At 41.3% G+C, this 25886-nt stretch overlaps 1 protein-coding gene across 3 annotated transcripts in view; it reads right to left on the reverse strand.

Annotated features, from left to right (window-relative positions):
• Positions 1-2289: 2289 nt before the first annotated feature.
• Positions 2290-25886, reverse strand: part of SEC22C (SEC22 homolog C, vesicle trafficking protein) — a 46371-nt gene continuing 22774 nt past the window's right edge. For all 3 annotated transcript variants that reach the window (XM_063452800.1, XM_063452799.1, XM_063452801.1), the window contains 5 exons: positions 24695-24858; positions 22016-22171; positions 20746-20864; positions 6638-6703; positions 2290-2931 (listed from right to left, as the gene is read on the reverse strand). In XM_063452800.1, coding sequence (XP_063308870.1) covers positions 2731-2931; positions 6638-6703; positions 20746-20864; positions 22016-22171; positions 24695-24858 — 706 coding nt within the window. In that variant the 3' untranslated portion in view covers positions 2290-2730. The remainder of the gene's footprint in view (positions 2932-6637; positions 6704-20745; positions 20865-22015; positions 22172-24694; positions 24859-25886) is intronic.

Below are 25886 nucleotides of genomic sequence, written 5' to 3' on the forward strand. Positions count from 1 at the left end.
AAGTTTGACTAAGAGCCTGACCCTTCAAGAAGACCACGACGGAAGTGATCTGTGCATTGGTCCCAGTGTCAAGTCCGCTTCTGCCTTTTGGAATCTGAAGGCAGACTTCAAAATGTGGGACAGGTGCACAGAACCTATTTTTGTTGGAGACTGTTCTGGTAAATTTAGGATTGTTTGCATCTATGCAACAGAGTGACATTACTCAATCCATTCCTATTCACCTCTAGCAAGCATGGGCTAGGGTAACTATATCATCCAGAACGTAACCACAGTATGGTTCATATTTTGTTTACATATCCCCTTCATTAAACAAATATGTATTTTTAAAAAATTGAGGTCTTAATAAAATGAAACATTGAAATCTATAACATTGTATTTAGCTCTGTCCTAAAGGCCTGTAACCTCGCTTGCTGACAGTCATTGCTATAAGTTCTGTTCTTTTCTGTCACTGAACACATTATGTGGGAGAGGTGAGTTAAGAAAAATGGGGGAGATTTATCAAAGTATTCTTTTTGAAGGGGTTCGATAATCTGTTCCAATGTATTAAAGTGTTTTAGAAGTAGCCTGAAAAGTGTCACCTTTCTCATTTAGATATTCTGACAGATCTTTGCCCCTCCACAATCATTTCCCAGGAAAGAGCAGAGAAGATTATACACAGACACTTTGATAAATCTCGCTCAAAGTGATGTGATTGGACTGAAAAAAAGAAAAGAGTTAACACAAGTTGGAGGTGATTTTAAATGTTTTATTCAATTGTGTTATATCCAGGGTGAAGGAATAGAAAGAGTTAATGGACCTCATCTATAATCTCATCTATCAAATTCAGATAAAATAATCTCTTTCTTATGATTTACACAAGAGCTAAAAACCAGATTAACCACAGGTTATTTTTGATTTATAGCTTCTGCTTTTGACCTAACAGACACATCCGCAAACTAAGTTTGACCGCCTGATTCCTAGGAAAGAATCTCGCAAGATAAAGCATGATTGACCACGAGGCATATGTAGTTCTTGTGCAAGATCAGTTATGTCTGCTTTTAGCATAAACCTGTATCCTGTGTAACCATTTATTGCATATTTTGTATGTCAAAGTTCATAATCAATACTGTATAAATATGACAAGCATTCCATAATACATTTGAAGATCCTTGGAAAGCAAACTGTGTGCACGTGTCATTATTTGCTCCATCGTTCTTCCCTGAATTCAGCCGGCAACGGAGACCAGAGAACGCCTAAGTTGGACCGAGTCACTTAGGATAGAAGTTTCCTTTCACAGGGCAGAAATGCTTCCTTTGATCTCAAGAAACCAAACAAGGACTTTGCTGCCAAATGGAGTCAACAAGCATGTGACAGCGAATTAAAAATTGCAGTAAATATCATCCAATATAAATTAGAAAATTAACTGTTTCTTTTCATTCTGCTAGTGCTATGTGCTGGGAGTGATAAATGATATTTGTATTAATGCAGTTTTGGTAGTTGAGTACAGCATGATATTTAGAAATTCCGCAGGTATTTGGCACAGCACTTTAGAAGTGTGGGTGCATTTCATTGGTGCCCTGTCCTGCTCGCTGAGAAAACTGATTAAGCCAATTAAAACCAATTATACTCTTACCTATACAAACAAATGTTTTCAATGGCATGAGCGGGCATAAAATACCTGCATCCACGGAGGCCCCACCTCGCAACTTGCAGGCCTTAAAGGATCTGCTGCTAATGTCTTGGTGCCAGATACCACGGAACACGTTCAGAGGTCGTGTGGGATCCATGCCTGGACACGTAAGAGCTGTTTTAGCAGCATGAGGGGTACCTACGTGATGGTTTTATTGTTGCAGCTGATCATTTGTAAACAAAGGACAATTATTTTAGTGCATTTTACTGGTTTCCATGGCAATTGCTTCGCTGTTAAAGGGACAACTGGCACTTCCAAATAATTTTTAGCACAGTAATCCTTTCGTGAAGTTTTGAAAGGAATATATTTTTTTTAAACTAAGTATATGTTAAAAAGAAAAATGATAAAAACGCATCCTTACCTTTTCTATACGACAGGATCCTTCAGCCATATACATACACCTTGGCTGACAGTTAGTCTCTATGGTCTTCCCGGCTTCACTCTCTGCACAGAAACAAGGAAGACCATAGAGACTAACTGTCGGTGTTCAAACACTGTCTGACCCAAGGTCTATGTATATGGATGAAGGATCCTTTCATGAGTTTCTCATTTTTCTTTTACATATACTTCATTTAAAAAAATAAATAATTAATAGTAATTCTTTCTTTTTGAAACTTGACGAAAAGATTATTGTAGTAAAAATTGTTTTGATGTGACCGTTGTCCTTTAAATCTTTGCACTAGAAATTGCTCTATATAAATAATGCGATGGTTTGCCACCAAAATAATTCTGCATTCTCCTCTGCATTTACACATATAACTGCACAAAAAACAACTCATTATATGGATTGATATAATGACACGCTATATATAATCGCAGGAAGTCTAGGACTCTCAATGCCTAAAAAATTGGCTAATGTAGAAAAAAAGTGTTAACACTTTGTGCGCCAGAAGGCAAGTAACAAATTGCTCAGCAACATGTTACTCTGTCAATAAGTGCATTGAAGGTCCTGCCTATTTAGTTTATTTACTGGGTGGAGTAAACATGTTTCTTCTTCCTCAAACTTCCTCCACCATTCAATGCGGTCCCGCCCCCACCTCCAAATTACGGGATCGTTTACTTCACTTCCCAAATGTCCTGCGTCTGTCTACAGGTTTCCTCATCAAAATTTGTAGGGTAAAAAGTACAGCGACCCCGATATGGAAGAGAATCAGCCACACGTTGCGCTCTCCGTATAAATAAATGTTGCAGAAGCAAATGACAGCCAGCAGTCCGCAGGTCTTTCGCGTCCGCGCAGAGCAGTGAAAGAAATACAAGTGACACTGTGGAAGATGAGATAGGGTTAGCTATTTCACTATATACCCTCCATCAGCACTTCCATTTACAGCCTAACAAATTCTATTGCAATAAAAGTTCTTTCTTCCTTCTGTTTAAAGGAGTAGTAATGCTTAAAGGGGCAGCCTGAGCACCATAACCACTACAGCATGATGAGTCCCCCTGGCGCCATCCCTGAGGTAAGAGTCAAACTGTTTTTGAACAGTCTTACATATATCTGGGCGCCCTGGTGTCTTTGCTTTGGCTACCTCTTTGACCATAAGTGAAGTGGTAGCTCCTACTGTTTGGACCAATTTCATACGCTGAAAGCATCGATAAATTCTATCCAGATAGGTAAGAAATGAATATCGGTAATGCAGGAGTGGAAATGATGGACAGCAGGCATCCAGGGTATTTAGAAAAGGATTATATTGTTTAAAATCAGGTGATTCTGACACGAGGTACTGTTAGCGTAGTGGTTATGGTGCTTAGACTGTCCCTTTATTTATTTACCGTTCAATTTTTATTAAACAATCTATTATAAAGAAAATGGCTTTCAAAGTGTCAACATAAGAAACATAGTAAGGATGCATCCGAAAACGTACAAAATAGAAAGTCATAGTAAAATTCCACTAAGTATAAAAAGAAAATTGTAACGTCCACATACTTAACAGCAAAGATAAATTCCATCAATAAATATAAAGCAATGCGTCAAATGGAAATCAAAATAAGATAAAATAAAATAACGTAGAATAAAATAACGTAGAATCTGAAAATCTATAACAATGTTCCCGTTAATTAACTGTGATAAGCAAAAATATGTAACCAATCACAGCGCACTGCATGAAGGGAAGAGGATATAAAACAAGGCTTGACGAACGAGAGCGAGATAGGGAAAAGTAGTAAATTAACAAGAGGGTAAGGACAGGGGGAATAGTTAAGTGAAGAAATTAAAAGAAGACAGGCGGCAATTAAAGGAACACTCTGCTGACCAAATTTTTTAAGAAATCTCTTTTTAGTAGATATAGCCCAATTAAAACAAGCAAGCATTTAATTCTGCATTTTCCCAATCGAGGTGTATCTAAAAACAGCTTTCAAAAGCTGCAGTTCTCTTGTCTGCTGCTTTTGCAAGCCCTCCTCTTCTAACCCCGCCCAGACTTGCTGTGTCTGTCCAATCACAGATAGAGTACTGCAACAAACTAAAGCCCTTTGTGGGTCTGGAGTGCCCTTTTAAGGGCCCGTTGGAAGAGTACATTCAATGTTAACCAAAAGGAACTTTTATTAGACAGTACATTAATTACAGGACCTCTTTCGTCATCTATTTATTAACATGCCAGTCTTGTTCCAGTCAATATGTTGGTCAAACTACGAGACCACTAACAAACAGAATATAGGAACATATTAAAGTCATCAAAAGAATTATGTTAATACCCAGATAGCACATCATTTTTTTACCTGTAATAATTCAGATGCCTCGCAGCTCTCTGTACAAGGTATTGACAAATTGTCAAACCATACAGGGATGGGAATTGTAGGACCAGATTGGACTATTGTGCGGGTAAATGGATTTCAAGTTACAAACTCATAGACCCTCTGGCCTCAATAGCGAGTTTGATGTACCTAATCATTTTTTTATTTTTTTAATTACATTTTCAAAATTCCATAAAAAGATATGTTGCTTGTAGGGTCGTCGTTTATATATACACAATAATGAATACTCGTTGTACTTTTAATCAATTAAGACTAAACCAATAAAGTGCATATCCACTTGTTGCAGTTTACAATAAATGAGTCTATTTCATTTGACAATTGTTATATTTGTAATCTATTAATGTTGTCTTTTTTCCCTGTTACAGTGGTTTCCAATATGTGATTACAACAAGCTTTTCCATAAGATCTTAATTTGTGTATGTAGTTATATGCAACGATGTGTGTTTATTTCTTAATTATTACATTCAATTCACTGTTCAGTCAATGTTACGTCTTTTTTCCATTGAGTACTTTCCCAGGTGTGCCTTTTCATTGCGCTGATTATTTTTACTCACTATTATGTCATTAACATTTATTATTATTTAATCATTCAATAATTTAATTATGTAATATTCATAATTTTTTTTCCTTTTTTTCTTGATTATCATTTTTTTCGTAATTTGATTCTCATGTGCTGTGATTTGTTTGGGGCATTCCATTCTCTCTCTCCCCTATACTTGTTTATAGAGGGTTAATATTTCACCCCAATTAACCCTTAAGATGAATGTTTAAATATCCCGGCAGTATTTGAACACATCATGCCTACGATTAAGTGCCATCTAGGAATATGTTTTTTTACTTTTTTCTTTTTCTTTTCTTATTGATTGGTTTGCTATGTCCACATTTGTTATTTTTTTTTACACATTTTTAAATAAACTTTACGTATTACTGCATTGACAATCTATGGATAATTCTCATTAAGAACATTTTTTGCGTCAGTGTTAGCAGACATATCTACGTTTGTCCTGTATTCAAATTACGGGGACTGACCATCCCTGTTTTTGGATTCCGGGCTCCACTACTGGTAAATTGGTGAGCAATTTTTTTTGCGTGTTTTCATTATTTGTTTGGCTTTTACGTGCAGTCTTATTCGGATCCCAAGATTTTCTCTGCACTCAGTTTTTGTGCTTATCCAATTGGAAGAGCTGAGATTAAATTAGGTAATATAAGCAAGTACAGAAGTAGGCATCGACTTCCTTGGAGAACACCAATATGCAGCAAACTGTAATGCACTTTGTGCTCTGACACCTTTCTATCATGGTCAACATTCCATTTTTCAGCAATTTGAGCTACAGTAACTCTTCCGTGTGGTCAGACCAGACGGGCTAGCCTTTGATCCCCAAGTGCATCAATGAGCCGAGAGTGCCCATGACCCGGACCCTGGTTCACTGGTTGTCCTTCCTTGCACCACTGGGAACACCCCACAAGACTTTCTGTTTTGGAGATGCTCTGACCCAGTCGTCAACCATCACTATTTGACCCTTGTTAAAGTCACTAAGATTGTTTCCTGCTCCCAGCACTTGAAATTCAAGTAATTTAGACCAGATAGGCCGAATGGTTCTTATCTGCCGTCACAGTCTATGTTTCTAAGACCTGACTGTTCTAATACATATATCCCACCCATTGACAGGTGCCATTGTTATGATATCATTAATCTTATTCACGTCACCTGTCAGTGCTTTTACTGTTGTGGCTGATCAGTGTATAACAAATAACTACATTTGAAGAAATCTTTCCCCCTTTAACTTGCTGCAAATAATACTCATGGGGCCCAATCAAAAAAAAGGATTTGCAGGGTTACTTACTACAGTGAGAATTCGAAGTAAATGAAAAGTCAAATTTAAGGTCAAAATAGCTAAATGAAGAGAAACTCTCTAATTAAGCTATGCCTTTAGTTTAGCTAATCTTGCCTGAAATTTGAAAGTGTCTTAGAGTTCTCACTTTAGTAATTAACCCTGTAAGAAAAAAATGGAGGATTTATTTCCTAAATGTGTGTTTCAGTGACTAGATTCCTCTAATCCTTTCTTTTAATTAAAATGGAAAAGGTATTCGTAGTTACTGTCATTTTCTTCTCCCTGTGAAGTTAAAATTGGATATTTCACATGTAACGGGAAATCCATCAAATTATCAAAGTAATTTATTCAAACCGTAGAAATAGCATAACATAGAAAGATAAAAGCCCACCTGAAATATGTTGGCACAAAATGCTGTACAAAACGCTGCGATTCTCCCTGCATCTTCGTAGCCATTCTATAAGGGGGGAAAAAGAAAAACAACACAAGAAACATTAATAACTCAGTAACAATGCAGGTTTCACTAATAATTATTGTTACAATGATAATGGGAAAAAAATGGATAAAAAACGATATGTTGATATGTTTAACCCCTTAAGGACACATGACATGTGTGACATGTCATGATTCCCTTTTATTCCAGAAGTTTGGTCCTTAAGGGGTTAAAGTCTGCATTGTGACTGAAAACATATTTCTGATTAATACGGTCTGTAACGGTTACTTAGTTGCAATGGGTGCATTCCATATCCTCTCCCCAGCTGACAGAATTCTGGAAGATAGTCGGGTTATCAGGTAATGTCAGGTTATGATTGGTTGATGACATCAGAGAATCCCGAAGTATCCTTGTGTGAGGATAAACAGTCTGGGTTATTCACTAAGGGTCAGAATGCAAAGTGAATTTTAAAATTAAGCCCAGCATAAACTAACTGAAAGCATAGGTGACTTGGAATTGTTTTTTTCATGTTGGCTCTTTTTACCTTAAATTTGAAATTCACTTTTAATTCTCACTTTAGTGAATAATGCAGTCTGCGATGAATTCAGAGACCGGCGAAAGCTAACTGTACCTTTCTTAATGAAATCATTTGATATTAAATAACAGGAATTCAGAAATCTTCAGATTTATCATATGTGCAGAGATATTATGAAATGTGTTATAAATGTCTTATTAGTTACTGTTCCAATCTTCCAATGGCTGGAAATGGCTTTTTTTTTTAGAAAAATTATTTAATTTTGTTTTAGTCACAGCTAAGATATTTTAATACTATAATTCAATTGACTATGATTCCACGATTAATGAATAAATACTATTGCAAGCTCTGTTTGCCCTGGTAAAAAAAAATCACTATTTTAAAACTTATACGGTTCTGTTAAAAGCAGTTTATCAAACTGTAAAGATAACTAATGATTCTTGACTTTTAAAGGGACATTATAGTCACCAAAACAACTACAGCTTATTGTATTTGTTCTGGTGAGTAGAATCATTCCTGACAGGCTTTTTGCAGTAAACACTGTCTTTTCAGAGAGAAGGCAGTGTTGACATTACAGCCTAGTGATACCTCCACTGACCACTCCTCAGATGGCTGCTAGAGGTGCTTATTAGGGCAGTGCTGCACAGTGTGACTGCCATTCAGTGTCTCCACCCTCTGCATGCAGACACTGAACTTTACTCATAGAGATGCATTGTTTCAATTCATCTCTATGAGGAAATTCTGATTGGCCAGGGCTGTGTTTGGCTTGTGTTGGCTCTGCCCCTGATCTGCCTCGTTCAGTCTCAGCCAATCCTATTGGGAAGCATTGTGACTGGCTCAGATAACCATTTCTGATGATGTCAGCAGACACAGGCAGCTCACAGGCAAACAGGGGCAGAGCCAGGAGCTGCAGACTTGAATACAAGTAAGACTTTACTATATTTAGAGAAGCAATAGGGGACCAGGGGGGCTAGATAGTGGTTTTAACCCTATAGTGCTCTTTAAAGTCAATGCCGAGAAGCTCCTTGTCACCATCGCAGGTTTTGGGATATTGTGGTACCCATGACTGGTAAAGTTTGTTAGTGTGCAAGATTGTTCGTCTCCCTGAATTTGCCCCATTCTTTTACCTAAATTCATTACCCATTCATCTTGATGTAGAATTATTAAAAAAAATCTTATTGTATTTATATTGAATTGCTGCTCTAACTCTGTATTAACCTGATACTGTGACAAATCCTCCATTTTGTCCTCATAACCTGACTTCTTCATATGAAAACTACATTACATGACAGTATTTCTCAGCACATCTAATACAATAGACAAGGACTGTATTCTCCATAAGGATATGACTAACCCAGGAACTGTTGAATTTCCCCTAACTCGCAACATAGTATAATTTAAAGGCCATGAGAACACAGTAGTAATGAAATGTTCTATTCATAAGAGACCTTGCACCTAACCACGAGATTTGACATCACCGACCGAGTAAAATGACGCTCAAGACCCCTTGTCCCCCACCCGTGTCCGAAAAAGTACCACCTCTTGGTGGGTGGACACGGGACTAACCACTTAGCTTTTGATCCAATTAATTATATTGATAGGTGGACACTAACCCAGACACTTAACAATTAATCCAATTAATGATGTTTATTCACTGATATCTTGATAATCAATGATGACGAAAATGTCTCTTAAAAGGGCCTGCGCGCCCGCTGATTCTGCACTTGCCAATAAATTTCCTCGAAGTTATTTTAACCTGAACTCCGTGTGTCAGACTGAATTACTTCAGCGTATATCCGCAATTCAATTCTCTTTAATTTGGACAGGAACAGATAGACACTTAAACATTTTGGTTTACTGAAAAAGTACCATAACAACTTTGGCGCCCGAACAGGGACTCCGGGCTATGTCTGGCCGGTGAGCCGTCCTAAGGAAGACAAGAGTGGACGGAGGAATCCAGGGGGAAGGAAGGGAGACTGATCACCTCCAGGTACACGGTAGAGACTTCTGCAGAGCCACCGGTATGTTCCGGCCCCTTTGATTGACCCGTCCACGTGTCTGTGACTGCTTCCCGGGAGGACATCAAAGACAGGTAATATCTTGCCCGGAGTCTTATTACCCATTTGTTACCTGCATTTAGTCTATCTGTTGCCTGGGTGTGTCTAGTTTGGTTGCCCGGGCTGAATGTTTATTTGTTTCCCCTTTATGGGATAAAGGGGGGGGGTGGACCAGTGGTAGTTTGCTTGAGGGTCCTGTGTTTGTCTGTTTTCCCCTTTTTGGGATAAAGGGGGGGGTGGACCCGGGAGATTTGCCTGGAGTCCTGTTGCCTGTTTTACTCCTTTTAGGAGCCACGTGTTTGTGGCTGTAGGGAAAAAGGGGGGTTGACCTGTGGATGTGTTCCTGGGGGTCTTCTTTGCCTGTTTACTTCTTTTAGGAGCCTCGTGGCTGTGGCTGTAAGGAAAAAGAAGTTTGTGGAATTGTGGGATCTGTGTAGAATCATAGTTTCCTGTGATCCAATTTTGTGTCACTTTGATAGCCTAGCTAGCTTCACTGTGCGCTTTCGGACCATCCAGCTCTAGTTGAGTTGGGGACGTCCTGACCCGGACCATCCAGCTCTAGTTGAGTTGGGGACGTCCTGACCCGGACCCTTCGGCTCTAGTTGAGTTGAAGGTCCACTGATTATTTTAACTGTGGTAGGAGACTTAGCCTTGTGGCAGGGGACTCAGTTTCCTGGGGGGATTCAGGCAGGCATTGCTTGTTTTCCGCATCACGTGGTAGTGAGACTTATAGAGTGGGTTTTATAAGGGCACTACGGGAGTGAGGGTGGCGTGGCCACTTTAAGTGGACTGCTGTAACGAGGGAGGCTAGAAAGGATTTCGGACCGGTGTTAGCTGTTATCCTTGGCCGCTGGTAGTGAGACTTGAGGAAGTCATTCTCCGAGCGGGGACACTACGAGGTTGAGAAAGGTGACTTTGGAGTAAGCACATGTAGAAGGAAAGGGATTACTGTTGATTTCATTTGAACTGTGATGCATGCACTGTATTTCAACTGTATTGTTGTCTTGTTTGTTTAATGTGGAGTCATTTAAACTCCTGTATCTGTCTCTAAGGATTTTTCTTCCCTTACTCTTTACCTTTTCTACACTTCCTGTACTATTATACTATCCACTCCCATTCCTCTTAATAGAGAAGTGATTGGTCACACACTTCTCACCTCGCTCCAATCCGTGTCTACCACCCCGGGTAGGCGGATTCAGTGACTAGTCTACGTTTTGGGAAGACGCACTTGAGAAAGACCCACGATTCTCAGGTGGCAGTCGAGCATTGTAGACGTTCCGGTTCAATTTTCCTTATCTTTCCCTATATCTGGGACGCTGGTGTAGGGGAGAAGGGATCATGGGGCAGGATTTAAGTAAGCCCAGTAAGGGCTGGTTAGCATGTGATTTAGTTGATGACAGAGAGGGTGAGGAGATGGTTAAAGGTGTTGAAAAGATTGCAAAAGTTTGTAAAATAGCTGTGCCGACATGTGGTAGATTACAACCAGAAAGTTGGCGTAGATTGTTGATGGAAAAGAAAGGCAAGCTTGCAAATTATGATTTATTAAAAACAGCTGAAGCATGGTACAGAGTAGCAAAGGCTATTCAGCAAGAAGGTTGGGTTGAAGAAGAAATAATTCACAAGGGTGTGAAAATGTTTGTGTACCATAATAATTGTGTTGCTGGGGCTCTTCCTCAGCCAGCGCCCCAAAATGGCGCCCGGGGGATGTCTATCCCAAAGATCCAGTCAGTAATGGGAGATTGCCAGCTGATTAATCCTCCCAATCCCCATCCCGTCACCTCTCCCGTTTGCCCGGTCCTAAATTCTGATGGATCCTACTTTTCCCCTTCTCCCTCCCTAACATTCCCATCATCCTCATCCATCCCCAAGCCACCTTCTGAGTCTAATGCTAACATCTCATCTGCCATTCCTTCCTCACACTTTGTCTCCGTAGATAATCCTACCCTCCCATCTGCATCTGCCCAGTTCACTAACCCCTCCTCTCCTGCCACTGTCAATCTTGCTGATCCCACTCCGGCTCCTCCTCCTTCAGGCACCTTTACTGACTCTTCCCCACCCTCTCCCTCGCCCGCCCCGACCACAGCCCAGTTTCCCACCCCCTCTGCTAATCCCTCCCCAACCTCACTGCCCACTCCAGGTTCCGCCCCAACTCCCACCCAAATGGCCTGGCCATACCCCTTCCCATACCCCTATCCTCACTGGCCATACCCCTTTCCCCAAGTCACTCCCCAGGTTCCGGTCATGCCCAGTCCGGTTCAGTCTGCCCCGGATGTGCCCACATCCAACATGGCCGCCACGTCTTCCCTTAACCCCAATGCAACTTCCTTCCCCACCTCCAATATGGCGGCCCCCAGCCATTCAGCACCCCTGATGCCGGTGCTTCCCGGTGATTACCGGTCCCAAGGTTATGACCCAATGGCAACTCCCGCCTCCGGAGCTCCCTCCTATCCCCCGGCCCTGTCTCCTCAGGTGTTCCCCTCACGCAGAAGGTCCCAGATAATAGAGCTAGATGAGGAAGAGGATGACAGGCTGTCCCAGGGTTCAATGGAGGCTGCGAGAGCCCACCGTTCTATTGAAGATCCCTTCGGCCATCAGGGTCGGGGAGAACAGGCCCCTCCTAAATATGTCGCTTTTAACCCCACACAAGCTAGTGCTTTAATGAAATCTCTCCCTGACCCAGAGAAACAGCCTATGCCTTTTTACCGAGGGATAGTTCAGATACAAAAGACTTATTCCGCCGCCTGGCGTGACCTACTGAGCATTTGTGCTATTAAAGCAGGGGATGCATATTGGCCCAGCATGGCCCGCCACCTCAGTACAGATCTGCTTACAAGTGATGTTGATTATCCCTCCGGAGTAACCTTTTGCAATCAATTGAGAGATTGGGCTAAGGATAAACTTGCAGATCAAGCTGCTGGCCTTACTGATGTTGTGCAAGACAAAGGAGAATCAGTGGAAAGGTTTCATGCAAGATTATATCAAATGTTTACAGATTTGGGATTTGATCTCACTGACAAAATTCATTCACAAATGCTATCAGGTGCGTTTGTCCAAGGTGTTAAAGATTCCATACGCAAGGGAATCATTGCTGCACGCCCTGAATACAAGGTTGTTCCCCTAGATACGTTACTCCTAGTTGCTAGAGGTTTGGAATCTGCCCAAACCCCCAGAAGACCCAATTCAGCTCCTCTCATGGTGGCCCGTGCCACCCCCATCACCCCTGGCACCAAGGGTGTCAAGTTAGAGGACGTAACATGTTTTAATTGTGGGGCTAAGGGACACTACAGAAGTGACTGTCCAGAACCCAAAAGGGAACCGGGGGAGCCCAAAAAGTTTCCTACAGGGGAGCCCAAAAAGTTTCCCAAGCCTGCCCCGGTCCCTAAGACCATGAAAACGGTTCCAATTGTTGAGGAACCAGATGATGATTAGGAAATTGGCAAACCTGTGTCATTAACCCCTGTCATGGCAGTGTTTACAGGGGATAAGGGGGGGGGGCCACTTGCCACAGTGACTTTACCCATTGAAGGCCAACCTACCACATTTCTTATCGACACAGGCGCAGCCCGAAGTGTTCTCAGAGAACAAGACCTGCCAGACCCATCTTTCTTGTCAAGTATTGATGTCTCCTGTGTTGGAGTGGATGGCCAACCGAGACACAGTCCTCTAACAACCCCTCTGCGGGTTGGCACAAGCTTACTTGCTCGTTTTGTAGTTTCCTCCACATGCCCAATTAACCTGTTAGGCGCTGATGTCCTTTCACGCCTGCAGGCGTCTATAACCTTCACTCCAGATGGACAGGTAGAAATGTCTACACCTCTATCTGTTTCTGACACTTCAGCCCTATGCTCCTTACCTTTGATGCTGCAATTAGATATACCCAATGAGCAAGCAGCAGAACCTAGGTCCAATTTCCCAGATGAGTTAAAAACTCAGGTGCCTGCTAAGTTATGGTCCTCAGGCCCAGAGGATATAGGTCATCTAAATGTCCCACCTGTGGTGGTTAAGCTTATCCCAGGAGCTAAGTTACCAAGGAAACCACAATATCCTCTAAAACCAGCACAGGCTGCAGCCATTTCTATTCACATCAAAGCGCTCCTGGAAAAGGGTGCTTTAGTGGAGTGTAAATCAGAATGTAATACTCCATTATTTCCTGTGAAGAAGAAGACTCTAAAGGTGAGCCAGTAAAGTACAGGATGGTTCAGGATCTCCGTGCGGTCAATGAAGCCACTGTCCTGGACACCCCTCTTGTACCAAACCCCCATACCCTGCTCTCTGGCGTCCCACCTTCTGCAAAGTATTTCACAGTCATTGATCTAGCTAATGCCTTTTTCAGTGTTCCACTAGATCCATCCTGTCAATACCTGTTCGCTTTCACCCATGAAATGCAACAATATACATGGACTGTCATGCCCCAAGGGGCACAAAATTCTCCAAGTCAATTTGCCAAAGCCATGTGTACTATTCTTGACCCATGGCAAGCTGAACACCCAGAAGTTGTTTTACTCCAGTATGTGGATGATTTGTTGCTCTGTGGAGATGATATACCCACTACTGAAAAATGTTCAATTAGTCTGCTTTGCTATTTGGCAGAACAAGGATGTAAAGCTTCGCTTCTCAAGCTGCAATTCTGTCAACCCTCTGTGATTTTCCTTGGACATTGCCTATCTCAAGGTACCAGACATCTCACTCGGGACCGAGTCAGAACAATTCTGGACATTCAACCCCCAAGGACTTCAAAATCTCTTCATGCCTTCTTAGGCCTCATTTCCTACTGCAGAGCATGGATCCCAGAGGCCTCTCTGCTTATGCAACCTCTCTACGATGCACTCAAGTCAGATCCATTCGGCCTGACCAACGAAGCTCTGGACAATTTCAAATCTCTTAAACGTGCCATTGTCTCTGCTCCTGCCTTGGGCCTACCAGACTATACCAAGCCTTTCAAATTATTTGTCTCTGAAAGACTAGGTCATGCTACAGGAGTTCTTACCCAAACTAATGACTTAAAAGGCCGCCAGAGGCCTATTGGATACTTTTCATGCCAACTGGACATTGTGGCTAGAGGGACCCCTTCCTGCCTTAGGGCTGTTTTTGCTGCAAGAGAACTTATTGAAAGAACTTCAGACCTGGTCCTTGGCCACCCGTTGGTTGTTTTGGCCCCTCATGACATCTCTGCCATTATCAACCAAGTCCAGCTCAAGCACGTGTCTCCCGCTAGACACCTACGTCTGCAATGTCATCTTCTTCTGCCTGACAACATTTCTATACAAAGGTGTCAAGTTCTTAACCCATCCACTCTTCTTCCACTCCCTGAGGGGGGTATCTACTATGGGTTTGTCACAGATGAAACCTACATTTACCTTCTCTGTGGATGTATCAAGAAAATGCATCCACATTTAACTTTTCACGAGGACAAGACACCTCTCTGTGAAGGTCCAGATTACGCCTTCTGTACCATGTGGTACAAGCCAGACATTACTCCTGAACCTTGCTATGAAGATGAGCTCTACCACTGGTTTGAAGTAAAGCTCACTGCCCAAGATTTCTATTGTGACTCGGAAGGCAACAGCATGGTCCTGATCCAACTGCCCCCAGAACTCAATTACCTATACCATCATTGGGATACTGCTATTCCACATATTCCTGTTACCAAGTTAAAGACAAGATCATGGAATGACCTTGGGCCCATGGCAAAATTATGGGCCACCATGGATGAATCACAACTACAGGAAAATGGCATTGCCAAATACCCAGCAACTGACCTTCTTGAAGCATGGCCACGACATTTCCTGGAAAAAGAATTTAAAGACCTAGTTATAACAAATGACTATGACCCAGAAACTCCTCATGACTGTTTCGAACAGATGAAAATGGAAACAGTACACTTACCAACTGTGCATGAGAATCCATTACCGGATCCGGATTTTACTCTGTTTGTGGACGGTTCAAGGTATGCTGATGAAGAAGGAAAATACCATACAGGATATGCCGTAACCACAACAGGGGAAGTTCTCAAGTCATCACCTCTACCGCCAGCAATGTCTGCGCAAGAAGCTGAATTGCAAGCCCTGACTTCAGCATGCAAGATTTCCAAGGGAAAGCGTGCCAACATCTATACAGATTCAAGATATGCTCTGGGTGTGGCACATGACTTCGGCCTCATTTGGAAGACAAGAGGATTTCTTACCACTGCCGGTACACCAGTCAAACACAGTTCTGCAATCAAGGAACTAATGGATGCCCTCCTACTCCCTGAAGAAGTGGCCGTTTTGAAAGTAAAGGCACATGGGAAATTGGATTCAGATGAAGCAAAGGGCAACCATTTGGCCGATCAGGCTGCTAAGCAAGCAGCCAGAGATTTGCAGGAAGTGGATGAAGAAGTGTCCGGTCAAGAAGAAGAAGTTCCTATCTTTACCTTACAAACTCTTCCTACTGACCTAAGAATTCTACGAGAACAACAAGCTATAATTACCCCTGAAGAAATCCAGAAATGGAAGAAGAAAGGAGCTGTCCTAAAGGACGGAATTTACTACAACAATTCTAAATTTTGCCTTCCAAGAAGCTTATACCCAGCAGTTGTCCAATGGGCCCATGGGCCTGCACATCTGTCAAAAGACCTAATGGCCGCCCTCATTCAAAAATATTATGAAGCACCTGGAATCACAACCCTGATCAACAGCTTCTGCAGGGCCTGTGTCATTTGTGCAAAATGTAATCCAGGAAGACCAATCAAGGTGCCTGCAAAGCACCTAGCAAAACCCACGTACCCATTCCAGAGAATTCAAATTGATCATATCCAAATGCCCAAGAGTGGGTCTCATGAATATGCACTAGTAATGGTGGATATGTTCTCAGGATGGCCAGAAGCCTACCCTGTAGCCAATATCACTGCAAAAACAACCGCAAGACGCCTACTTACAGACATTGTATGTAGATTTGGACTTCCAGAAGTCATTGAAAGTGATCAAGGCCCAGCCTTTACAGCAACAGTGACTAAAGAAATTTGGACTGCTCTGGGAGTGACCCTAGCCTTCCACACCCCTTACCACCCACAAAGTAGTGGTAAAGTAGAGCGCATGAATGGCACTCTAAAAGCCAGAATGTTAAAAATGTCACAAGAAACAAAAATGCCCTGGCCAGAAAGTCTGTCAATAGCTTTGTTCAGCGTTAGGCACACACCTAGAGGGAAACACTCGTTATCCCCATATGAAATTCTATTTGGGACAGCACCCAGGCTAGGTTGTTATTATCCACAGCAGTTACAGCTTCAATCAGATGTTTTAGTAGACTATGTAACTGAACTTGCAAGTGCCTTGAACAAAATACATGCCCAAGTTTTCTCTTCAATTCCAGATCCTGATCTGAACACAGGTACCCATAACCTGCTTCCCGGAGATTGGGTTCTGGTTAAGAAGTTCGTGCGGAAAAGCACCCTGGAACCAAGATTTGACGGGCCATTCCAAGTTCTCCTGATCACCGCAACTTCCGTCAAATTGGCCGGCAGGCCACATTGGATCCACGCTTCCCACTGCAAGAAGTCTCCTGCCCCAGAGGAAGCAGATACCGCACAACCATGTACCTCTGGTACATTGTCTCCTTAATTAGTTTAATTAAGGCCCAGCAAGTAGCCATCACTAAAGATGCTAGTGGGTACACCTTCTGGTATAATTCATCATGTACCCGTGTGGCTACCTATACCTTTGATTATTGTGACATCGTAGAATGCCCATTCACTACAACACAAATCCAGAATATCTATAGAGATATCCCTCATGTAAAAGATCCATATGTTTGTGTAGTTGACAAACAATGGGGGCATAATTGTGGCCATTGGGGGGCGGCGGGATGGAATGCCGGACCTTCCTGGGGCTACAAGCCAAAAAGTGCCTTATCTAAAGTAGATGATCATGGTAGGTCCCTCCTTCAAAGAATGACTCTGAGAAAGCCTGGAGGAGGCACACCAATGAAATTAATTCTTAATGTTGAGCATCCAAGCCCAACAGATGCAGACCAGTATGTATTGGGAATGTACTGGAAAAAGGGTTCCTATACTAAATTAGGGCATTTCTACCTTAAAGATATGTGTAATTCCCCTGAGTGGCAAGGAGCTACTCATATGGTCACAAACCCATTAAAACCACACATCCAGTCCTTTAAGGACATGATGGCCATTGCTAACCCCACCTTTGAAGATACTATGGCCGCTGAAACAGGTTTTAATGATGTTAACCTATGGTTAGAATGGATGAAATATAATGCCAACAAACATAACCGAACCGCATGCTATGTGTGTGGTGGTGCCCGGCCTCATCTGGGCACTGTACCTTTAACCCTGCCAGTAGATGAAGAAAAATGCATTTTAAGTCTTTTTGCCTACCAATATAATTTCAACAGGTCTCAATGTCAAGCATGGACAGCGGAGTATCCTCTTATAGCCAAAAATGTAAGACCTCCTCATGGTGTTACCGTATATAAAGGTAATTACACTTGCTATGTCAAACATGATGGGATTGGTAAATTTGTGGGTAACTTTCCCGCAGGTTATTGTACTACATATAGAACTGTTCCTGTACGTTTGCTGCAGCAGCACACTAGGTCACTGGGAGATATTTACTGGTTGTGTGGGGATTTACAGTTAAGATCCAGAATGGACACAGAGTGGTGGGGGGAGTGTACATTGGCCAAGGCCATTATGCCTATACACATTATTTCTGACACACACACCAACACCCATGAGTCCAGCCACACTAAGGCCAAGCGTGAAGCCCCAGTAAAAGGAAGTTTTGACCCTCACATTTACATTGATGCCATTGGGGTGCCTAGGGGGGTACCCAATGAATTTAAAGCAAGAGATGAAGTTGCTGCAGGATTTGAATCAATTTTTACCATAGTTACTGCAAACAAGAACTTAAATTGGATAAACTACATTTATTACAATCAACAGCGTTTCGTTAATTACACCAGAGATGCCCTCCAGGGATTAGCCGAACAATTGCAGGCAACATCCCAAATGGCCTTCCAAAATAGAATAGCCCTGGATATGATCCTAGCCGAAAAAGGAGGGGTATGTAAAATTTTGCCCGACACCATGACATGTTGTACCTACATCCCAGAAAACACAGGTCCTAATGGTAAAGTTACATTAGCCATAGCAAAATTAAATGACCTCTCAGAAGAATTAAAAAGGAATTCCGGGATAAAAGATCCCTGGGACAGATGGTTTGGTTGGATGACGGGTTGGAAAAAGGCTTTAATGCATATTGGTATGGCAATACTAATTTCTTTTTTTATCTTTGCTCTTCTCTTTTGTTGTGTCTTCCCCTGCCTGAGGAAAGCTCTCACGAAGACTATTGACCAAGCGGCACCCACTTTCACACTACTTGATGTTGATGACCAAGATTTCCAGGATCTCAACTCACCCTGTTTGCCGCTGCAATCCATCCCTTTTGATGATAAAGTGCGAGAGTTCTAGGAAGGGACCACCTTAGGGACAGCATCTGTCGGTGAATGGTAAAGGCCCCATGTGGAGAAGTGGTGGGTTAGCTGCCATGGGATACCCTTGGGTGTGAAGTGTTCGAGAGCCATACTGACAGATGAGCTAGCCTAGTAGGGTCAGAAAATAGGGACAGACTTGCACTTTGCATTAACACCTAGCTAGCGGCCACGGGGTTTCTGTGCCTTTGGGCTAACACGTCTTCTGGTATTAACAAATAAAGTTTTTATCTCTTAGAATCTAACATTTCATAGGGGGGACTGATGTAGAATTATTAAAAAAAATCTTATTGTATTTATATTGAATTGCTGCTCTAACTCTGTATTAACCTGATACTGTGACAAATCCTCCATTTTGTCCTCATAACCTGACTTCTTCATATGAAAACTACATTACATGACAGTATTTCTCAGCACATCTAATACAATAGACAAGGACTGTATTCTCCATAAGGATATGACTAACCCAGGAACTGTTGAATTTCCCCTAACTCGCAACATAGTATAATTTAAAGGCCATGAGAACACAGTAGTAATGAAATGTTCTATTCATAAGAGACCTTGCACCTAACCACGAGATTTGACATCACCGACCGAGTAAAATGACGCTCAAGACCCCTTGTCCCCCACCCGTGTCCGAAAAAGTACCACCTCTTGGTGGGTGGACACGGGACTAACCACTTAGCTTTTGATCCAATTAATTATATTGATAGGTGGACACTAACCCAGACACTTAACAATTAATCCAATTAATGATGTTTATTCACTGATATCTTGATAATCAATGATGACGAAAATGTCTCTTAAAAGGGCCTGCGCGCCCGCTGATTCTGCACTTGCCAATAAATTTCCTCGAAGTTATTTTAACCTGAACTCCGTGTGTCAGACTGAATTACTTCAGCGTATATACTCAATTCAATTCTCTTTAATTTGGACAGGAACAGATAGACACTTAAACATTTTGGTTTACTGAAAAAGTACCATAACAATCTTTTCTCTGCATGCTCCATTTTCCTATCATTCTTTAATTTCTTATAATATCATTCTTTTCCTAGCATTCTTTCATTTCTTATAATAATGATTTCCTTAAATCATTAAATCCAGAGATTTGTGAAAATCGGCATTGACTCTAGAATAAACTATCTGAAAAACTGTACTAAATAAAAAAAAATAAAAAACACAGAAATAAAGAGTTGTTTATGTTTTGATAGGAAGTAAAAATGAACAGCTTCGATTTAAAATAAAATTGATTTTATATGTTCGGATAACCTTTTAAAATAATTGTAATGGTTTAATATTTTTTTATACATATATTTGTTTTTTATATGTGGGAAATCTTTTTTGTATGCTAATATTTTGAAAAAATCAAATCATTTTAAGAGTTTATCTAAAAATATTAAATCTAGGCCTATATCAGTCCACTTTTTCACAAATGAATGTATCAATGTGTCATAGGACTGATGTGAAAGCTCTTTAATATACCTTGTTCATTTGCTAACTTTAGGTTTGATGTAAGGCGTTGTGTCTTCAGTTTTAAAACCTCTAGCAAACTGTACTTTTGCTATTGTTGTAGAAGTCTTTAATGATCATAATATAAACAAAAGCAAACAGCTTTTCAGACACATCAGGTACCAAGCCGATATGTATTTTCTAACTCTGCAAAATGTATAAGCGGTTTCAAGAAAAACATGATGGTGTGCACAGAATATACCACACGTTACACATTGCGCAGCCATCACACACACGCATGAATCATGTCTGATTAACTGGTGACAGTTTCCCTGCTAACAGACAGTACTGATTGTTTGAGATTTAGATTTAAGGAATAGATTTCACCAAATTTTACTCAAAACGTGGTAGAAACATGAAACAGCCTTAATGGTAAATACAGCAGGAAACTCAACAGGCTCAGAGTGGGCATAAGGTGCATGTACATCCTGCCCCATCAACTAAATACACCAAATACCTACAGTAGTCCCACTTACCTGAAACGAATGCTCAGCCAGATGGGCTCCACGAATGAGGCTCAGAGCGCTGCACATGATGTTCAGAGTTAGCGAGAGGAGTCCAATGCTGGTTACTGGCGTCAGTCGGCTATAAAGACCTTCGTACAATTAAAAGGAATACTGATGAAAGTGACTTTCTGGTCAATGTGCATCGCCTGGGTGTGCTGGGCACGTTCACATTGTAACATCACACAGCTGCAATGTAACTACTGGGATGGTTACTAGAGGCCTGCAAGTCTGTTCTATGAAACAAGTGTTTTAGTATCTATAGAAAGAGAAGAAGAATCCTAATATCCTATTATAATGGAAAGACACCTTCAGAAAGAGGACTCTTCTTCGTGTGATAACTCTGCAATAATGATCTTATGTGTCAGCTGAAATACATGGCTTTCAATTGGAAATCTTTTGTAACAAAAGATTTTCACCGCACTCATCTGGTATCCAAAAAAAGTAAGAAAACTCAGCGAAAAGTGATCATTTATTAGGATACATATGGTAACAGCCACTAAAGTTCATGCATAATTAGAAAAAGCCAAAGAAAAACGTTACCTGCGCACTATCCCATATCCGTCTGCACAATGAAATAACTGGAGGTTTTTAGTGTCACTCCAATGGCCACTAAAGTGTAAGCTCACCTGCCATGTCATGGTGAGTCCTACACTAACAATTCACCTATAGACTGTAGTCATTGCTGCCACCCAGGAGAAGTGGGAGTTTCAGTGCAGGGCTTAATTTTCTGAATGTTTATAATTACAATAAAGTTTTGAACTCCTAGAAAAAGTCTGACAAAGCAGGAAAAAAAGGAAAAAGAAAACAAAAAACTAGCTGAACACATTGCACGTCTATTAACAACACTTCATCAATCTATCACAAGCTGTGCCGGATGGTCACATGTCGCCCCTTCCACCGTCTCATCCAGCTCCCGACTTTACTGGCTTACCTGGGAATTGTGGGGGATTCAGCAAGATTCCAAATGTTGGGCCAAAATATCCAAACTAGAAAAACTATCCAGATCATTTATTTTCCAATCCAACCATTTTCCTTTTTCTTTTTTTTACCTAAAGGTTCTGAGAATTCTAATTCCCTGGCGAATTCTTATCAATTGTGGGTTTAGACACTAAACTCTAAAGTGTGCGTTTTATATCGAGTATGTGAGAACCGTCCAATCTAGATCTTGATAAGTGACATTTCCTTTAATCAGGCACCTATCACCATGTGTAATAATCAGCGCACAGTATATATATCCTACCTGACAGGTCAGAGCAGGCCGGGTATCCATTGGCGATGTTATTAACCTTTTCTATATCGTCTAGTTTCACACAGACTGGAGGGGGACATGATTCGAGGGGAACAGGAGGACTGGCAGCAAAGTTAAAGTTGTGTTTCACTCTCTGGATCACACTGTCTGGTACAGAGACACAAAAATGTTGGGCTAATGAAACATACATACAAAAGAGATCAGTAATTCTGTCATCTACACTGCTACACTGATCTAGATTGATAATCTGCTCACAACTGTATCACTGATTCATTGATCATCTAATCTATTGGTCAATTTATCCATATCAATCAATTAATCAATCAATCTTCCCATATTTCTGTCTGTCTGTCTGTCTATCTATCACCTCGCCAATTAATATAGAAGTCCTGCTTCCCTTCTTCACTAGCCTGCCAGTGCAGTTACTCCATTAGTGCCATTACTCTGCCAGTGATGTCACTCTGCCAGTGATGTCACTCTGCCAGTGATGTCACTCTGCCAGTGATGTCACTCTGCCAGTGATGTTACTCTGACAGTGATGGTACTCTGGCAGTGATGGTACTCTGGCAGTGATGGTACTCTGGCAGTGATGGTACTCTGGCAATGATGGTACTCTGGCAATGATGGTACTCTGGCAATGATGGTACTCTGCGTGTACGGTTACTCTGACAGTGATGTAATAGTCTCTTTGGCAAGACTTCACAGGAATAAGTAGGTGTAATTTTAAACCGTGATTTATCAGCACCACCTAGTGGACATCATGGCTAATAAGGTCCAAAAACATCTATTTATTTAAAATTTTCTATACTTTTATTAAAATTATTTATAAAGTGTCAAAATATTCCAAAGCAAAGTACAATAAGTGGACTAACAACTAAGGGAAGTGGTGCATAATGACTCAAAAGGTAAACAAAAAAAGGAGGGATCTGCACTCTCATCACCTGTAGACCTCGGTGCACTGTACCTAGGGCTGGCAAACCCCCAATCCATATAGTAACAGCAAAGTAGTCCAGCACTCAATGTCTTCATACATAATTTATTGGAACAACATGACAGACACAGCAACGTTTCGATCCCTTCAAGCTTGATAAAGATCCCTGAAGGGATCAAAAAGTTGCTGTATCTGTCACGTTGTTCCAATAAATCTGCTGATGTATGAAGACCTTGAGTGCCTGGGCTACTTTGCTAATAAAAGGTAAACAGTCATTTTACCCAGTAACAATACACACATTCACATTAATTATACAATTATCAAAGCACACATCAAGCATTGCAATCACATGGAACTGAACTGGGACAATAGAGGTAACTGGGGAGAGGACAAGCTGACCCTGACCTGGTGATGGAAACACTGGTGGAAGATAAAGAATAAATGGGGGAGAGGTAATGGGGGCTCAGATTATTAGAATTAAGGGAGATGGGCAAGAAGAGGCCAGGTGAGGTCAAAAATAAATTTTAATTAAAGGGGTTTTAAAGAAAGTATTTGTAAAAAAAGTTGTTTTTTCAGCAGTTTCTGAAAAGTACTGAGGAAGTTTGCTGTTTGGATAGAAGTTGGAATGTGTTCTAGTAGGGGGCTAGGAGTAAGAATGTGTGAATGTAAGAAGGAGTCCATGGAGACATTTGTGGGATACGTATTTTGGAGGTCAAGGGGCAGAGAGGAGAGGTGCGGGTAAAGCTGAGATTGTTTGAGCTGCACGGTTTAAAGGGATCTGCTTAACAGAATAAATCATTTGAAGTTTGATAACTGGTAGATCAGTAGCTCGTAGAGTTTTTGTATAAAGATGGGGACATAGTCTAAAATTAGTCAGAGGACATAGTCTAAAATTAGAAGGACAAAGGTTTAAAAATAATATCAGGAAGTATTACTTTACTGAGAGGGTAGTGGATGCATGGAATAGCCTTCCAGCTGAAGTGGTAGAGGTTAACACAGTAAAAGAGTTTAAGCATGCGTGGGATAGGCATAAGGCTATCCTAACTATAAGATAAGGCCAGGGACTAATGAAAGTATTTAGAAAATTGGGCAGACTAGATGGGCTGAATGAGTCTTATCTGCCGTCACATTCTATGTTTCTATGTTTCTATGGGACATTAGCAGTGAGGTATGTGGACAAAGGACGGCAGCATTGTCTGTTCTCCATTTGTCCGTACACACATCGTACTTTATGACTTCAATCAGAATGAATGTGTTCACTTTGAAGATCTCTTGTTTTTATTTTTTCAATCAGGAGCTAATTTTCACATATTTATTGTATACATTGGGGAGCGTTGTCACAATTATTATTGTGCCATATGGATATTTATCGTTCCGCTCTTGTGCTTTCTTGTAACTAATCATTTGTAACTAATCCCAGGCTGTTCCGGTCACTGTAACCTGTATAACAGTAACATGATTTATTAACCCATGATGTGCTCCACTCAAACTGCTCCTTAGTCCTGATTTTCCCTTTGTAAAAAGTTATCAGTTTACTTTTATAACTTGTTTTTTTACCTTGACTGTGAATAATCTATTAAATAATGGATCACTACATATAGTAATATTCCATCAGTCCGCAAATATATTTACAGTTACAAGAAATATTTAAAAACAGATATTTTGTTGGTAATTGCCTTAAAACCCCCTCAGACCGACAGACGTCATTTTTCAGTATTGATTTTAGTTGTAAAACTTACCAAACTCTCGGAAGGCATATGGCCTGGATGCCAGGGCGATCGCTACGTTCTTATAGGATGACATAAACTCCCAGAGTATCTCATCCAAGAAGCAGAATGCCATGCTGTGAGGGTAACTGCTGGAGCAGAGAGCCAGCGAGGCGATGTCCCCTGAGGAGCAGAAGCTGTGGGACCGAGGGGCATTCAGCAGAAAACAAATTGGTGACAATTAGTAAAGACGTTGACTTGTGTGTTTTGTAACAGCACTGTGTTAGCTATTGCAGCCCTAGATGTCTAAACTATGCATTACTAAGCATCATGGGTAACATATGTCACAAGCATCTAGAGTGCCAAGGCTACCTATACCTGCTATTCAAAGGTGGGAGAGGTTAATGATCTGCTGCTCAACTAACATATTCTCTTCACCGCTACAGACAATAAATGTCTATTCCTTTAGGACCCATTGGTGGAAGACGCACTGCGAGTCTGACAAACCTTTTTATTATATCTGTCACTTACTATAATGAGGCTGACGGTGATCCTATGGCCGGTGCGATGTACTGTTAATCAAACACTAATTAAAGAATTAGAAAGAGGAACTGCACTTCAAAGAAAGTACTGTCAGGATAAAGGCAGGACGATTAGAAGTAATGTACGATACAATGTGTTAACCCCTTCTCTGCTTTATATCTGTAGGGTTATTTATGATTTATGAAGTGAGCATTATCGGAAATTTCAAGGGTTACTACATCCACCATACCCACTTCTTAGAGATGTGATGGAGGCAGGAGTCTGGATGTTCAGTATTTCAGCTTGAAACATTGCACATCCAGAGTAACTAGAACCTTTGTGCCGGGTGGGGGGTTGGTAGTTGCATCCCAGCACACAGTGACATCGGCAGCACAGAACCCGGTTCCTGATTGCCTAATGCCTAATATTTTATATCTGTCATCAGTGCGCACTGCACGCAGGTGACAGATTTAATGTGATTCTTGTGTGTCCCATTCCTTTCCTCCCACCTCCCTATCTCTTTGTGCCATTTTTTTAAAATTTGTTTTCTTAACTCCCTGCCTATCCTCTCCCCATGCACTGTGAGCCAGCCAAATGATCCAATCAAATGCTGCGCTAGGAGAAGGGAGGATGGAAAGCAGCGCCAGCAGCTTCGCCCGGCACTGGATATGGATAAGTAGAATTTATTTAAAAAATATTTTTA

The sequence above is a fragment of the Pelobates fuscus genome, chromosome 4, assembly GCF_036172605.1.
Source record: "Pelobates fuscus isolate aPelFus1 chromosome 4, aPelFus1.pri, whole genome shotgun sequence".
Lineage (NCBI taxonomy): Eukaryota > Metazoa > Chordata > Amphibia > Anura > Pelobatidae > Pelobates > Pelobates fuscus.